Genomic DNA, 16,873 nt, shown 5'->3' with positions numbered 1-16,873 from the left:
ATATGCAGTTCTTGTTTGTGATAAGTGTAATCCATGTTAAAGGTACACTATGTAACCTTTGGCCCTCTAGTGGTAAAAAAACATAACTGCATGCAGATGATTTTGCAGAAGAACATTGTTTTGGTTGTGCTTCGGCTCTGCATGACTGTGCAGATGAATATGGTTATCTTACTGTTCATAAAACAATCTTAAGCTGACTAGCTGAAGATGTTACTGTTGTAAATAGGTGATTCCTCTGAGGTTCAAGATTTAGCGTGCACCATGTCAACGTTTCTCGCTTGTCGTGACAAATAACCTACTCCCATAACATACATATGTCAAAGAAGCCGGAGCAACTTTTCTCTATTTACGAATATGATGAGACATGCACAGTGATCCCGCTAGGTCTAAACTATAAACACTAATAATAAGCTTACCATAGAGAATCAGGGTAAGACAAAAACACATTTTGGAAGAAGAATTGATGAAGTAATGACTCATTATTTAAGTTTTGTTAATTTTGAACAAAAACAGTTACATAGTGTACCTTTAATCATGTTTGCTTATCTGTTTTTACAGAGAACGAGTGGCCTGCATCCCGTACTGCCACAGACCCTGTTACAAGTACTGGTACAACTATTTCTAAACAAGGTGTCTCTCTCTCTCAGTTTTTTTTTATTTTTATTTTTTAACAAGAGAACATTACAGTAAAGCAAACATAATGTTGCCTAAAAAATATGAATATAAAAATACTAGTATAAACCTATTGCAATAAGTATAATTATATAAATATTTTTATTGTTTAAAATTTTTTATTGTTCAAAAACAGTAAAAAGAAATTTTGTAATTTCAATAAATAATTGTAATAATAATTCTAATTATATATATATATATATATATATATATATATACAGTCAAACCAAAAATTATTCAGACACTAGATATAAGTTTTTATATTTTTTTACTAGTGGGTGCAGGACACTATAGTTCATTTATGTAAGTGAGAATAGCAAAATGAAGTAAACTGTGACATATTATACCCAAAAATTCTTCATACAGTGGACTACCAGTAAAATTGATAAAAATTTGGGACCAAAAGTTATTCAGACACTTTGACCTGACCATGTTTTGCTTAAGTGTTATCTGACATAATTAAGATTAATTTTTCTGACACAGTTTAACTCTGAGATCTTGTCATATTTTATTACCATTTTTTTAAACTACAGTGAATAAACTGTATTAATGAATTAAATGTTCAAGGTGTCTGAATAATTTTTGGTTTGACTGTATATATATATATATATATATATGAATAAAATGATACAGTAATTTCAATAAATAATAACAATATAAAAAATAACAACAATTATTATTGTTATTATTATTAGTAGTATTATTATACCTCTTTTTGACACTAATCATACCTATATATTGTTATTTCTTTCAGATAAGCATGCTGCCCCTAATGCTGTTCAGGCCCATCCTGCACCTAAAACTGGCACTTACCGGCCCATCACCAAGAGTGTCTCTGATAATGGCGTATACGGTTTCAGGGTGCCTGCTGCCTCTTCTCTCCCTTCTCCTCTGCCCACATCAGCATCCACACAGCAGAGATCCGGTGAAAGGGAGGCACCACTGAGAGGGAGGAGCACACCTGACATGTGAGAACCACCTATCCATGCTTACACAATGACAGAATTTGCTACTACGTCTAGATTTACAGGCAATGTTTGTTTTTCCTTGCATGTTTTCCAGGAATGAGTGGGGTCCTCCTGATAGAAAGGTTGACACACGGAAATACAGAGCAGAGCCAAGGAGTATTTTTGACTATGAGCCGGGGAAGTCGTCTGTTTTAGAGCAAGAAAGAACGGTAAGTGATCAGGGGTTTTTAATGTTTAATATGTTTTTATTTTTGCATGAAGCCGTAGAAAGACCCAGATGGAATTAAATGATCTAAATACATTGTGAGCTTAGTTTTAAAGGTAAATTAATTATTTATGGTTTGTTTTTTAAGTTAGCAGCACAAAGTCCATAAAGTTTATGAGGCATTTTTACAATTTGAGGTTAGTATTTGAAGGCACAAGCGTATTGATCTGAATCAATGCCCCATGGCTTTATGGGTATAGACAGATTGTAAACCAGATGCAGCTAATGAAATGCTATCAATCGGTGAATCCATGGTGTCAGCAGCGCTGCAGGCATGATACTCCATATGCTGATTGACTAAACTGAGTTATTCTTATATATTACTGGAATTGTATTGGCAATATTTATTGAAACAGTTATAGTTACATGATGAGCTTTCTGTATATGTTAAAAGAATCTCCACAAACATTTGCCCTAATTGAGCAGAAGTGCTTCAGCAAGCTTGTGTAGAGTCACTCGATAGAACACATAAATTGCAGGTCCATTAGAGCGTAATGTGGTCAAGGTCACTAATAAGGTTGGAGAAACCAATTTGCTCCTGCTGGAACCGTTTGTCCTTGTGCAATGATTTGTTATGTGCCGCTGCCCTCTGCTGGATATGAGGGGAACATAAAAACAGCCTTTGCTCTGTTGATATTTTCAATATAATATAACAGTTTTGAGCTCTGCTGAACTTTCCATGTTTCTTGTCAGACACATTTTACATCTGTGTCTGATTGTCACATTCCCACGATTACCTCAGTTCATCCCTTCCTTTCATCTTCTGCTTTCATTCTCAACACCAGACAAGTAACTTAAGACCTGAGGACATAGATTTAGAGAATGAGCCGTGGTATAAGTTCTTTGCTGAACTGGAGTTTGGGCGGCCGGTAAGTGTGGCTTTGGTTTGGTGCTGCTAGCATGCCGCTTGTGATTGGTGTGGGGGTGGAAAGGTCAGATACGTGCTGCACATGCTGCCGACACGTGATGGTCATGTCTGAAATGACTGGTTGGAATGAGCGGACAATTCCGGACGCTGTAACATATACGATGGATTTTGATAATGAGCCTTGCTTCCTCTTACCAGCATTTTAGTCTTTGCGGGCTTTCTTTTTTTTTCTTTTTTTATTACTGTTTACTGATTATAAAATCTGTTGTGGAATTAATTTCACCATTATTTGCATGACTTTTACTTTTTGCTGGATTTACAAACTAGATGTTTGAGTTTTGTCTCACTCTGTGCAAGGTGTGTGTAGTTTTGTAGTCTTAGGCTTGGCGTGCTTTAGATAATATAAAAGCAGACATACTGCAGTGTGTAGTGTTTTTGTAGCATATATGCAACTTCAGTTTGTGGTCATCACATTGTTCTCCTCTGTCATGTTACTTTACTTTCTCCCTTGTTATGTCACTGTTTCTCTGTTCCTCCCCTCCTCTATCCCACCTCTGGTGAAGCCTCCAAAAAAACGTCTTGATTACAATCCAGACAGCTCACCTCGATTCCGCGCAGAGGTAAAGAATGGATGAATGAATGAATCTGAATGAACAAGTGAATGAGTGATAAACTGCTTCACTGGCATACTATATTGACTGACTGACTGAAAGAGAGAGAGAGAAATTAATATAAATAGGCTAGTGCCTACTTTCTCAACCCAGCTTCATTTAACATTACTTAACTTTGGTTATAACACAAAGCCCATTGTTTCGAATGTAGCAATACACAATTTGATCCTTGAGATATGGGACATATTAGACATCAAAAAAATAATAGCTTATGTACAGAATAATTACTTTGGATTAGACTGTTAATCATGTTCAGAGGTATTATTTACATTTGCAACCTCCTGCTTCTCACTAAATGTTTTCCTTTGCAATAACTCTCAACACTCTCAGATATATAATGTGCATTTGATATAAAAATATGTATATCAAATATGCATAAGGGCATACTTAAAATGAGGAAAAACTATTTCTTTACAAGAGTGACAGAGCTATGACTATAACAAAGACAAAATAAGCACAGTTCCAAATATAAAACTATAAAACGTATGACAGAGTTTTTTGCCTGTAAGTGTCTTTTTTAGTGCCTTTTTGGACACTACTCACAGTATTTATACTATACAATGGCAGAGAATAGTGCATAAATACACAAATTGGGACACAGCTCATGTCATTTTATAAATTTGATTAAATGAGTTAGTGTAATTTTATCATTTTGAATAAATAAACAGTTGGCTGCATATTAGGATTGCATGGTAAATTTGTGTTAAGAACATTCTAGTGATCATCTCTGATCAATATTAAAGTGGAAATGCTGCTATTTTCAAAAGTAATGGCAGGTGAAAATGTGGGACATGCTTTGTCCCATGTTTCAAGAATCAGTGTACTGCATGTAGATCCACGTGAGCTTCTTTTATTTGTCATAATAACATTTTTTGTCTATTATTCCATTGTATATTTATCATGAGACAAGAGCACTTCCTCCTGGCTGTCATCTGTCGATTCTGTCCATGTGTTTGTAGTAGGTGAAGGATCTATGGACATGCCCTGTACAGTATCATGTTACGTATCCTGTTTCACTCAGGGGCTTTTTTCTGTCATTGTAAATAGTTTGCTGGCTGTCAAATGTAGAAATGAATTAAGAATAATTAATTGTTAAACTGAATTGGTTAGTGAACAAGACACATTGTTTTGCATTAACTACCACATGCAAAAGTGGTGCATCTGTGAATTATGAGTGAATTTGTCCTAAAATCTCTAATGATTTTTTTTCTAATGAATTGCTACTGACCACTGTAAGGAAAGAATGTAACTTAGAGTCTGATGTAGTAACAGTTATGGTTTGAGGAATGCTGTTAATCCAAACAAAGAATTGCTAAAAATTGTCACAGAGGCTTTGCAGCCAAATTTTGAGCTTACAAGTGTGGTATCTGTCACTCAGAGCTGTATTTATGTTGACTAGATGTAAATGTGTCACACTGAGGAGACATTCCTGGTACTGCATGCTTGGGCTACTTTTAAAGAGGGTTAAAAAAACGCAAGGGGCGTCTGCTGCTGGTCTGAAGAGCTGTTCCCGATAACACTGCTCAGAGCTTCAGCAAACAGGAAGATGATTATCTACTCCAGCCATGCGTACAAGGAATTCCCTGCTTTGTTCGACATAGAAACCCTTGTAAGTGATCTAACACGTCTAGCTGTCCTGGGAATGGCTGGGCTTTTCGAAGGACAGCTGCCCATGTGACCGTATCCAGACATAAGGAGTTTCATTGTTTTTAACCATTGTTGGATTTGTGAAGGAGAGCACTGGGTATTAAGGAACCTACTGTACAGTAAGTGCGGACATTAAGTGAGGAATTCACCCTGCTCTTTCTTATTCATCTGTTTCAGACCTCCCTTTATCAGCCATCCTCAGACAGGAGCCTTGAAAGGCCATCAAGGTAGGTTTACTGTGTATACACTGACCCCAAAAACCATTTGGACACATAAGTCACAAAAATCTATACTTTTAATTTCATAGATGTTTAAAAATATCTATATTTTTAGATGAAAAATATCAAACCATTTGACATCTGAAAACAGACCTTTTCTTAAAACGTTTTTGCAATGACTAATAACTAACTGGTCCCAAGGTCATCTGTAGTGGATGTGTGGTGCAGGTCATAACGTTACAGAACAGGCATGTTCCACCAAGCTTAACATTCAGAAAATCCTTTAGCAGTGTTTTTACTCTTTTTACATTCATTCTGCAGCTCTGCAAGTGATAACAAGAGGAGACGGAAATCTGAACCTGCAACAGCTCAGCCCAGGGCACAGAGCAGCGTGGGCACAACACAAACGTCTGTGAGACCACCAGAGCCGCCCAAGAGCAGCAGCACCCAGAGGAATCCCCTCACCAGCCCCGGTTCCCTCGCGGCCACCAGGACTAAAGGTAGACGCCAGATGAGCAGTCACATTCATAGACCTTATTGAAAGAGTAAGCAACAGGGGAAGGATCACAGACAATTTTCATTTTGCTCCTCGCAGCACAAGCAGAATTTTAAATGACTTTCCCTTTGCATGAATAAAGTTCAATGAATTATTTAGTGTTTACAATCTTGCCTCAGTGTAGTGTAGCATATCAATTGCTTCTTCTTTATTCAGCGAGGGCTTGTTGATCAAGATGTCTGAACTCTTCCCAGTTTTCTTCCAGGTCATTTTATAAACGTCCTTACTTGTCTCTCCCATGGGTCAATTACCTTTTAATGTCTTCTCATGTCTCTTTTTTATCATGCTGCTTGTGGTGGATATCTAAGGTGGGGATGTAAGCTATATGCACACAGCACATTTAAATTGTCAAAATCAAAACCATGCTACCTCAGAATCCACATATCAAAACAAAGAGCAAAATGAGAACAGTTTAACAGCTGTCCCAGCTGTCTCAGATGGCTTCTCCAGTCTCCCTGATGGCTGGAAAAGAGCCCAAGAGAACCCAGAAGACTGGATGATCACAGAAGAGACCTCGTCTAAGCTCAAATCCTGGAGTTGTGATGATCTCCTGTCTGAGGGGAGGGGAAAAGAAGTGCAAACCCGTTCGGAAAGCACCTGTTTCTTGTTGCACAACGGGGAAGTAGAGGTACCACAATGCAATGACGTCCGAGAGTCTGAGGATCTTAGGGAGAGGACCAGGCACCGCTCAGCCCACGATGCACCAGGCTTCCTCAAACTCTACAAGAAGATGCATCACATCAACCGGCAAGAGCTGATAAACTCTACCGTGATCTGCTCTGTGAAAGCCAGAATCCATAAGTATGAAAGCGAACAGCGGAAGGACAGACGCACTAGCAACAAGGGCTCTAATGAAGAGGTGCCTAGGGACATGGTGCACAACAGGATTTCTGAATTCGAGAGTCTGATCCAGAAGTCCAAATCCATGCCAAATCTTGGGGAGGAGTGCCTGATCAGGGGTTCTACTAGGAGGACCAGCAGCCCCAAGCGTAGCCTCTCTATTGAGTCATTACTGGATGAAGAACCACCAGCCAGGAATCCCCCTGAAGGACGGCCTCAATACCCCAAGATAAACACCCATGTGCCAATCCACATCCAAGTCACCAGTGACCAATTACAAAACTCTGCCATGCACAACGACTACTCAGACAGCGAGCATGATGCTGTAGTGTCTGATCTCAGTGACTTCATCCAGATTGAAGGCTCATCCTTCTGCAGCGAGAGGGAGTTCGACCTGTGTTCATATGCCTCCTCCGAGAGCTTCTGCGGATCAGGACACCACCATCATTATCACAGGCAACTTGTGAGCTCCTGCAAGGGCCGCTGCCCGGCTTCCTACACGCGCTTCACCACTATGATCAAGCACGAGAGGGCCAAGCAGGAACGGAGGCAACATTTGCGGGTAGAAGAATCTGAGTTTGGCCTCAGCAAGCTTGCCTTCCTAGTCAGCCCAGTGCCTTTCCGCCGGAAGAACCTGTCACCTTTGAGTTTTTCCCGAATACCAAACTCCAAGAGCTGCATGTATGATGCTCTAGATTCGGCCCTAAAAGACATCTACGACCACATCCGCGCTGAGAAGCGCAGGGGTAGCCTGCCGGACAACAGCATCCTTCATAGGTTGCTGGTGGAGTTGCTTCCAGACATTCCTGAAAGAAATTCCTCCCTGCACGTGCTTGGGAGAGGCAGCCCTACAATTCAACCTCGCTCTTACCACCCACAGCCTGACGGCATGCCTAGTCAGGACACTCACCAACCCGAGTGCTCACACCTGTCCCATAGTGCCTCTCACAACCATATAGACAGCAACAACAACCAGAGGAACCACAACTTTGAATTCTACTATCAAGGTGGACTCTACTCATCCATATTGGTTTCCCAAATACCCTTCGTCCCCTGTGTTTGAGTTCTGCTCCTCCACCATTGCATTGTTCCATCTGTGTTTGTGAATGTGCTTGCTTAGAGCAGTGATGTCCCAACCTGCTCCTGGAGGGCCAACATTCTGCAGAATTTAGCTCCAACTTGTTTCAGGTAAGCCTGAAGACATTGATGAGCTGGTTCAGGTGTGTTTAATTGGGGTTGGAGCTAAACTCTACAGGACAGTGGTCATCCAATAGTAGGATTGGACACCTCTGGCTTAGAGAAAGGAATCATTATGTTGCAAGGAACATCAGAGAGCATGACTCATTCCCACATCCTCTGCTTCATATAGTCTTTTGTTTTCTCATTTTATCAAATTGTCCTTTTTTTCCCCCAAACAATTATTTAAAGTTATGTTCCTACTCCATTTACAATACGTTTCTGTATTTGGTTGATGCTTTTATGCATTTAAGGTATGCATTTTATTAGGTTCATGCATTGTCTGGGAATCATAACACTAGAGGAACACTACTTTGTGTGTGGGCTTGCCACAAAAGAAATGTAACTTTGTGAAGTTTCAGTCTATATAAATAGCTTTGGACACATGACTTGAGCAGCTGAAGCATGCTATCTAAAAACAGATTTGAGACTTTATTGGCTTGGGAAGAAACATACTCTGTTATGAGTGTTAACACAGTTTACTCTGTTAAATCTGATGGCGATGAGATCAGCCTCAGTACCTAAAGTTTTAGTTTATATGTTTTGGGAGAAGGTCGATGTTTATTATTATTTTTAACCATAAAGACATGCGACACTGTTTACTTTTGCATAGTGAATAGTGTTTATAAATGAAGAGCAAGGGGGCTTGCCTGCACTTGGCACAGATGCCAGCTAACCATTTGCGGCTCTAGTATAAATACACATGATCTATACTGGGGATCTGAGACTAGTGGATGGGTATAACATAACTTCTGAGATTCATGGAAGTTTACTTCATTATTACGGACAGTAAAATATGTATATATTCGTATTTTATTGACAAATAAAAAATAAATATTGTAAATATGTATATATTTGTATTTCCTTTTTTTTCTTTTATTTTGTGTGCATTTCTCTCATCAAGCCCCAAATCATTATTTCCTTTGCTTTTGCTTGTACCCATGCATGTAATAGTGTTGGATCTCTGTGAGACTTTTCTTTGAATCTGTTTACTTCTCTGTTCTTTCTAGATCAGGACACATCCAGAGAATATTCTTACCCTGATGTGGGCAGCCACACACAGCAGAGCAGCAGACAAACCCCTGAAGTCAGAGAGGTAAGGGAATATGCATCACTCTGTAATGTTCCTGCAAAATTTTAGTAGAAACTCTAATATTTTATCTAAGCTTTGATCAAATTGTGAATAAACCCACATCATGACAGCATGTATTAAAGTTTGATTGCTCTGCTTCGTTCACTCATCAGAAACTGCCAGCCAGAGCAATATATGACTTCAAAGCACAGACAGCGAAGTAAGAACAACTTGCAAACCATGTCACCAGTTTCTTTTCCTTCTGCATTTGATGTGCTATAATCAGCTAGTACATTTTCATGTATTATTTATGTCTTTGCATGTCTTTCCTTTTGTTATTTCCCCATGTAGAATATAGTTAACTTTTTTTTTTCATTCCAGAGAGCTGACGTTTAAGAAAGGAGAGACGGTATACATCACTAGGCAGATAGATAATAACTGGTATGAAGGAGAATATCGTGGACATGTGGGCATCTTCCCTATCTCATATGTTGAGGTGTGTACTTATAGGGACACTATATATTTATACATATTAATTATTATTATTCTGATTAATATATATGATTATATTTCTTCTCTGATTTCTGTCTCTTCACAGAAAATCCCTCCTTCAGAGAGACATCAGCCAGCGAGACCTCCTCCGCCAGCTCAAAGCAGAGAAATTGGAGAAGCAATTGCCCGCTACAACTTTAATGCTGATACTAATGTGGAACTTTCATTAAGAAAAGTAAACATTTTTTGAGTACTGGTGTCATAAATATCCTTTAGTGTCAGCAACAGCTCATTAATCCACTCCTTACCACTTTAAGAGCATGTCTTTTGCTAAATAATTCTCACTTTTTACTGAATGCTAATGTTCTACAGAACTCTAACATTGTGCTCTAATCAAATAAGAAGAAATAAAGTGACGAGACATAAAACACTTTTAAAAAAAACTAAACTTTTGCTCCAGCCAGCCACAACTTCTTCACATAGTTGTATATTAAATAATAAGTACTATTTGGTTATGATTTTGTCATTTTGCACTACATTTTTGCTTTCGATCCACCAGATATACCACCTTATCTCTTGTGTTGGTGTCTTCCAGGGAGAGCGCGTTATTCTGTTGCGGCAGGTGGATAAGAACTGGTTTGAGGGCAAGATCCCCGGTACAAACAAACAAGGGATTTTTCCAGTGTCTTATGTGGATGTTGTTAAGAAGACCACAGTACAAAGTACTGGTCAACCTCCTGGGCCCAATATACCCACCAGCTACTCCAGTGACAGACTGAACAGTAGGGTACGTTTTCAACTGCAATTTTACTTAAAAATTTACTTAAAGGGTTTGAAACAAAAGTTTAAGGGACTAAAAATCATCACACATTAGTCTCGTGAGGTTTTAATCATTGTGACTAAAGATATCTGAATTTCAGGGAACTTACATCCACAAAATATATACTCTGATCCAGTTAGGTGACTTTATGATCTTATCTAAATAAATACTGACTTATACTTTAAATACATGATCCGTGCCGACAAACGGTGACATCAGAGGCTGTAAAACCTCTCATTTATATCATGTTACTCATATCGCCATAGGTCATGTACATCACTATCAGTGCCAACAAGGTGGCAAGTACAAAATTAATCCTTTCTCAGATGGCAAATGTCCCAATGCCAAAATAGATCACCTCTGTCATCTTTAGTTTACCTTTGGCTCGTTGTGTAAGATAAGCCTGAGTTCAGATTAAATGCCCTTGAGTTGTAATTCCATCTAAAGAACAAAGAAGTAAAGGCTTATTCCTTCGCTCACATGAGGCGAGTCCAGCAGGATTAGATCAGCTTAATCACACGTCCTGCCAGTATCCAGTATAGGCTAATTAAAACATGGACATGACCTGCTGTGCTATATACAGTATGTGCTGCTTGGCTCTGGCTGTTACTGAAAGAAGTTTCTGTAAAGGTGAACTAATGTGATTGGACTGGACTTGTATCTTGCCTTTTTCATATTATATTGTAGCAAACATCGCAACAAATACAAAATAGATTTTAAATTTTTACTACATTTAAAGTATTTGGACACTTAAGTCACACACAAAAGACGAATATTATTGCATTAGATAATATCAAACCAATGTTGTTTATATATTACTGTTTCTTTAATGGACTCTTAATCTGGAAATAAAGTCAAATTAAAAATGTAAAAAAAATAAATGAATGTACAAGCACACATTTAGACAACTTTGTTATGTTTTAAATGATAAATCAACAGATATACACTGTTTGGAGTTGGTTTATGTTTTTGAAAGAAGTCTCCCCAAGGCTACATTTATTTAATAAAATGCAGATAAAATAAAATAAGAAGAGTAATATTGAAAATATTTTTACAATTTTAAATAACATTTTGTATTTTTAAAATGTAATTTATTCCTGTGTTGGCAAAGCTGACTTTTCAACATAATTACTTCAGTGTCACATAATCCTTCAGAAATCATTGAAATATGCTGAATTGATATATAGTGCTCAATAAACATTTCTTATTATTATCAATGTTAAAAACAGCAGAGCTGCTCAATATTTTTCTGGAAACTTTTTTCAGGATTCTTTGGTGAACAGAAAGTTCAAAGAAATATAAATATTTTGCAACAATCTAAACGTCTTACAGAAATCTTACGGATCTGTATCTTATGGATACAGTTGTGTACTGTTCAAAATTAAGATGAAGCGTTTTTGGACACTTTCTGGTTGTCAAACATTAGTGCAAGATTCATGTATTTTTAAACATGGCTTATATTTGTAAAAACATTTAGGAGAAATTCACAAATACACACATTTGTCCAGAATATGCTCTTCTAGCTCATTTTGTCCAGTGACTTTTTCATTTAAACTTGATAAAAGAGTGCTTGTAAAGCATTGTGCACTGGGGTAGATGTGGAAGGCTCGTATTGTGAGGACAGGATACTCTTATTGCTGGTTTATAGTTACGTTTGCTATGACCCCTCAGTGACCTTGTTGTTGTTTCCACCTCACAAATCAATACAGACAGCAAATGTGCTCTAAAAATGAGTAATTGGCATATCCTTCCTTGTAGCTCATGCCTCTTTTCCACATACTGCGTCTGCAGAGCTTTTAGAGTACATGAGTGCTTGACTGCAACAAGCTTTGTACTGTAGCAGATAATCTACACTTAATGGAACCCAAACACAAACTATAGCTATAAACTACTGAAAAAATCTGGAATCAGTCAGATGTACTGAATAGAAAGTGCTGTTTTTGTACCATGGTTTTCTAGGTTGTATTTTCTCGTAACAATTCACCTTCATTATCTTTTCTCAGTTATCTTATTTTCCAGCATGTATCATCACTATCACTTTCTGTTTCTCCTCTCTCCTTCTTTCTCTTAAGCCGTCATCTGCACGTACCCTCTACAACTCTCCATCCCCTACTGTCCGTCCATTCTCCTCATCCTCTCCTAGTCCACAAAGAGCCACACACCTTCAGGCCATCACCAGCGAGTGGTTGGCCCTCACTCTGGGTCTGTCTCCTTCAGGAACCCCTGCCCCTACACCTCCTCCCTTCCCTTCCAATTTCCAGCCATACTATGAAGTTTTGGACTCTGCCATTTCCCCTTCTCCTGCCTCCTCCATGCTGGGCCGCTCTCCAGCCCTCACTCCCCACTCCTCCACTCCTGCGCTCAAAGAGGGCCACTTCATTCCCATCTTCTCCCCAAAGTCTTACATGTCCCCCGAACCCAGCCTGTCACCTCAACCTTACCTCACCTCCGCCTCCTTCACTCCTTCGCCCACCTCACCCTCATTTGACACCAGCCCCAGGTCTGCCAGTGTCATAGAGATCCTTTCCAGTCAAAAATCAGATTTACCCGAGAAGGAACTGCAGTTGTTCTCAGATTGCAAAGACCATTATAAACCAGGCCAGACAGACTCCCCTAAATTGCGTAGCCCTATTGACTTGGTTGTTTTTGAGGCACATGAATCCCCATTGGATATTCTGCCACCAAAAGACCCCGATGATGATCTATGTGAGGAGTTAGTGTCAATCATTAAGGCCAGCCAATCAAAGGGCACATTCGTAGAAGAGGAGGGATTTTATCGCCAGGAACCAGATATAATGGAAAAGCTTCCCAGACTGTTTATAGAGGAAGAGCCGAAAGAAGACAACAGCTTCTTAAATGAACCCCTGACATCAAATACATTTGCTCCAGTCCAACACGCCCAGAGTGAGGGTTCAGATACTGAGGTAGTGCTACAGTGTGGATATACTGCCCAAATGAATAGCTAAAATAGTTTTCCTTGAAGGAGAAGTGTGTAATTTTTTTGATGACCAAATATTAAAAGGATAGTTCACCCAAAAATGAAAATTCTGTCATCATTTACTCACCCCCATATTGTTCCAAACCCGTAACTCTAAACCCATAAGAACATAAGTTAATCTTCAAAACACATATTAAGTTATTTTTATTGAAACCTGAGAGGTTTCTGTCCCTCCATTGAAAGTCCAGGTAACCAAAACTTGGTCATAAACGTGTCATAAACCTAATTTGTAGGAATTTAGCATTTAATCCAAGTCTTGTGAAAAGATATGATCACTTTATATAATGAACAGATTTAATTTACTCTTTTTGTTTACATGTAAACAATGATCGACACACATTCGTAGAGCACATAGCATATGTGTGTTGCATGAGAATCAATGAAGGTTGTTGTTGGAATGACCTGAGGGTGAGTAAATGATTTTGGGGTGAACTATCCCTTTAAATTCAATGTTTTTGGAACAAACAATGGAAGAAGGGTGGAGTGCTCAGGTTTTTATTATTTTCAATGGCCATTATTTTTGCAATTCTGTTTGGTGATGTTAACGGCAGAAAAAATACACACTTCACCTTTAAATCTTAAAGTATCTGTAGAGAATTATGAACAAATGGCTTTAGCATGTATAACTGTTTTCATCTCTTTAAAATGCCACTCTTTGGATTTGCTCTCTCCCCTGTCCTCACAGATGTCATTGTCGTTCACACAGCCCTCATCGGCTAAATACTCTCCCCCTTCCCCGCGCTCCACCCCCCCTTTGCCTGGGGTTTCACAGTCGCCCCCTCCCTCTGCAAAACTGTTCTCTCGACAGGACCTCCGCTCCCCAAAGGTCAAGGTAAAGACAAGGTGCTTGTTAGTGACTGTACTAGTGCTCATCCTCCTCCACCACCCTCCCCCTTAGTCTTGCCACTCCGTAATACAGACACTAACATTCCCTATTAAAGTGACCTTAAAGTACATAATCTTTGCAATATGCATTTTATTGCACCACAGTGTGCTCGATTCATAAATGAAACTCAAAACAATGTAGTTCATAAATGATTACAGTTATATGGCAAGCTAGAATCGTCATAACCATAGATATATTTAAATCACCCAACCCTTTTAAATTCACTACCCACAACCCCAGGATCCTTTAAATTAGCTTTATAGGCCTTCCCCTGTTAGCTCTGTCCACTGGCATGAGAACAAACAAGCAATCAGCTCTCATTACGGATGGTTGAGCATCTGAGTAAATAATGAGACATTTAGACCGAAAAGAAATGTGAACAATCCATGAGTAAATAGTACAAAGTATATTCACTCACTCATGTTAAACAATTTTTAAAATATATAGACTACTATTCAAAAGTTGGGGTTGTTTTTGAAAGAAGTCTCTTATGCTCACCAAGGCTATATTTATTTGTGCTTAAGAAATAATATTCTTATGATTATCAATGTTGAAATTGATTATCAATTGCTCAAAGTTGTTCTGCTTAATATTTTGTGAAAACCATAATATATTTACAGGATTTGATTAACAAAAAGTTCAAAAGAACAGCATTTATTTTTAATTGAATTTGTAGCAATGTAAAAGTCTTTACTGTCACTTTCAATCAATTTAATGTGTCCTTGATGAGTTTTATCTTACTGACACCAAACTTTGGAACGGTAGTGTATATTTTTATAGCTTGTGTTCAAATATGACTGCACATAACTCTCATGTCAGCTTCTCCTGGTTCTGGTTCTTTCAGCCTGTGTTAAGGCGTGATGTTGTGGTTGTTGGTAAGCCCCCTCGTAGCCCTGTGATGTCTAGGAGGTCCTGCGGATCGCCTGTTAGAGGTCAAAACTTTTCACCATCTCATAGGGTAGGGAGTATGTGCACGTTGTGTTGCAATGGCACATTTGACTCAAGGGAAATTCAGTTTTCTCTCATTTCAAAGTATCCCTGAACAACGCATAATGTCATTCACTGTATTTGACCTGGGAATTCACTGATTTGAGTGCAGGTTCTTTCCATTTTTGCTGCTATAGCTGGATATAATGATTCAGTATAACCTGCCATATATTTTGTCAGTGTATGGTCACATGGTGCTTCAGTACGCAGTAATATTCAATATACAGTACAATATGGAGGAATGCTGAGTCATGAATGAGGGATACTCTTAACACCATGGCCTTGTCTGTCTATGCATTAGTGCCTTTTGTGGTGAAGAAAATAACATTTAATTCCTAACATTGCTGTAGAGTGATAACATTTTGTTTGTTTTGCATGCTGAGAGTGTCTCTGGAAGTGGTTTTCCTGCATGTCTATGATTTCTTGGATCACAAACAGTGGATTTTGACAGTCTTTCTTGTTTTTTTGTGGCTCAAAGCAGCTGAAGAGATTGGCTTGCTCATGCAGCATTGGTTTGGGGTGTCTGGATTGGGGTGTCTCTTGGGAATGTCCCAATGATCTTTCCTGTGTACACAGCTTAAACAAGGTGTACTCCCCAGGGCCAGGCAAGCAGCCCATTCCCCACATTTCCTTCCAAAAAAGGGGAGTACAGTCCTCGTTTTCAGGATTTAAGGCATTTCTCAACCGTTTCTAAGTCCATAAATCAAACATGTTTTAGAAAATATGTTGTTTGATGGCTTAGAAACCCTGAATTTGAGCCCTGGTAGTCCTGGATCTCATACATATTTGACAAAAGTGCAATTACTCTATTTTTTAAATATGTTTTTAATCACGTTTAGGGGATCATTAACAGTTCAGATACACAGCTGATCCAGGTCTGGCCTCAGGTTCTCAAGGAGCGCAGTGGAGCTCTGGCTGTTCTCAGTATCAGATACAGCAGAATGAGAGACAGAAACATTTAAATGGCCTTTCGTGTTTTCTCTTTTTCAGTCCCAAAGACAAGCATATGTTCATGATCCACTTCAAGGTGTAGGAGAACCGTGAGTATCTCAAATCTTTTTCTTCATGTGCATAAATTTAATCTAAAATATTGTTTTCTGGTAACATTACTCCATTTTGGGATTTGGTCAGTATATTACATAATATAACCTAATGTAGAAAACACACTTAAAGAGCCTTTCCTCTGCAGATTTCAAGCCCTGTATAACTACACGCCACGAAATGAAGATGAGCTGGAACTGAAGGAGGGGGATGTTGTTGACGTCATGGAGAAGTGTGATGATGGATGGTTTGTGGGTAAGACTGTAAACTCCATTTTCATCATGTTGCATGTTACTACACAAGGAGCATTTTAGGGATGTTCATTTATTTGCCACTAGCTGGCGCTATTCTCCAACAAAAAAAAATAATTACTGTCAACAATGCAACAATGGCCCATGGATTTATGGTTAAATATATAGATGGATTTGTATTAAAATATTTTAACAAGGCCGTAACCATGTCTTGAACATTGGGGGGGACCAAATATTTTGTTGCTATTTTTTTTTGCACATGTGTGTATTGGGAGGGGTGGGGATTAAATTACTAAGGGATTTAAGGGAATAAAGAAAAAGAAATGAGAATGTAGTTATTTAATAACCAATTTAAACTATTTGCAAATAATGTTTTATTTTAAAA

At 38.6% G+C, this 16,873-nt stretch overlaps 1 protein-coding gene across 19 annotated transcripts in view; it reads left to right on the top strand.

Moving 5' to 3' along the window:
* sorbs2b (sorbin and SH3 domain containing 2b) overlaps positions 1-16,873 on the top strand; it is a 51,463-nt gene that overhangs the window by 31,923 nt on the left and 2,667 nt on the right. For 11 of the 19 annotated variants that reach the window (XM_051918432.1, XM_051918433.1, XM_051918435.1 and 8 more), the window contains 17 exons: positions 559-630; positions 1,427-1,640; positions 1,735-1,849; positions 2,691-2,774; positions 3,337-3,393; positions 5,269-5,318; positions 5,631-5,809; positions 8,952-9,037; positions 9,187-9,233; positions 9,395-9,509; positions 9,612-9,740; positions 10,101-10,292; positions 12,398-13,249; positions 14,009-14,155; positions 15,054-15,167; positions 16,187-16,236; positions 16,386-16,492. In XM_051918432.1, coding sequence (XP_051774392.1) covers positions 559-630; positions 1,427-1,640; positions 1,735-1,849; positions 2,691-2,774; positions 3,337-3,393; positions 5,269-5,318; positions 5,631-5,809; positions 8,952-9,037; positions 9,187-9,233; positions 9,395-9,509; positions 9,612-9,740; positions 10,101-10,292; positions 12,398-13,249; positions 14,009-14,155; positions 15,054-15,167; positions 16,187-16,236; positions 16,386-16,492 — 2,610 coding nt within the window. The other 8 variants (XR_007933402.1, XM_051918434.1, XM_051918436.1 and 5 more) reach the window with 8 other exon arrangements.

This window comes from Ctenopharyngodon idella, chromosome 14 (assembly GCF_019924925.1).
Source record: "Ctenopharyngodon idella isolate HZGC_01 chromosome 14, HZGC01, whole genome shotgun sequence".
NCBI classification, from domain to species: domain Eukaryota; kingdom Metazoa; phylum Chordata; class Actinopteri; order Cypriniformes; family Xenocyprididae; genus Ctenopharyngodon; species Ctenopharyngodon idella.
The sequence above is the reverse complement of the archived record's forward strand: the minus strand, read 5'-3'. Positions and strand labels throughout refer to the sequence as shown.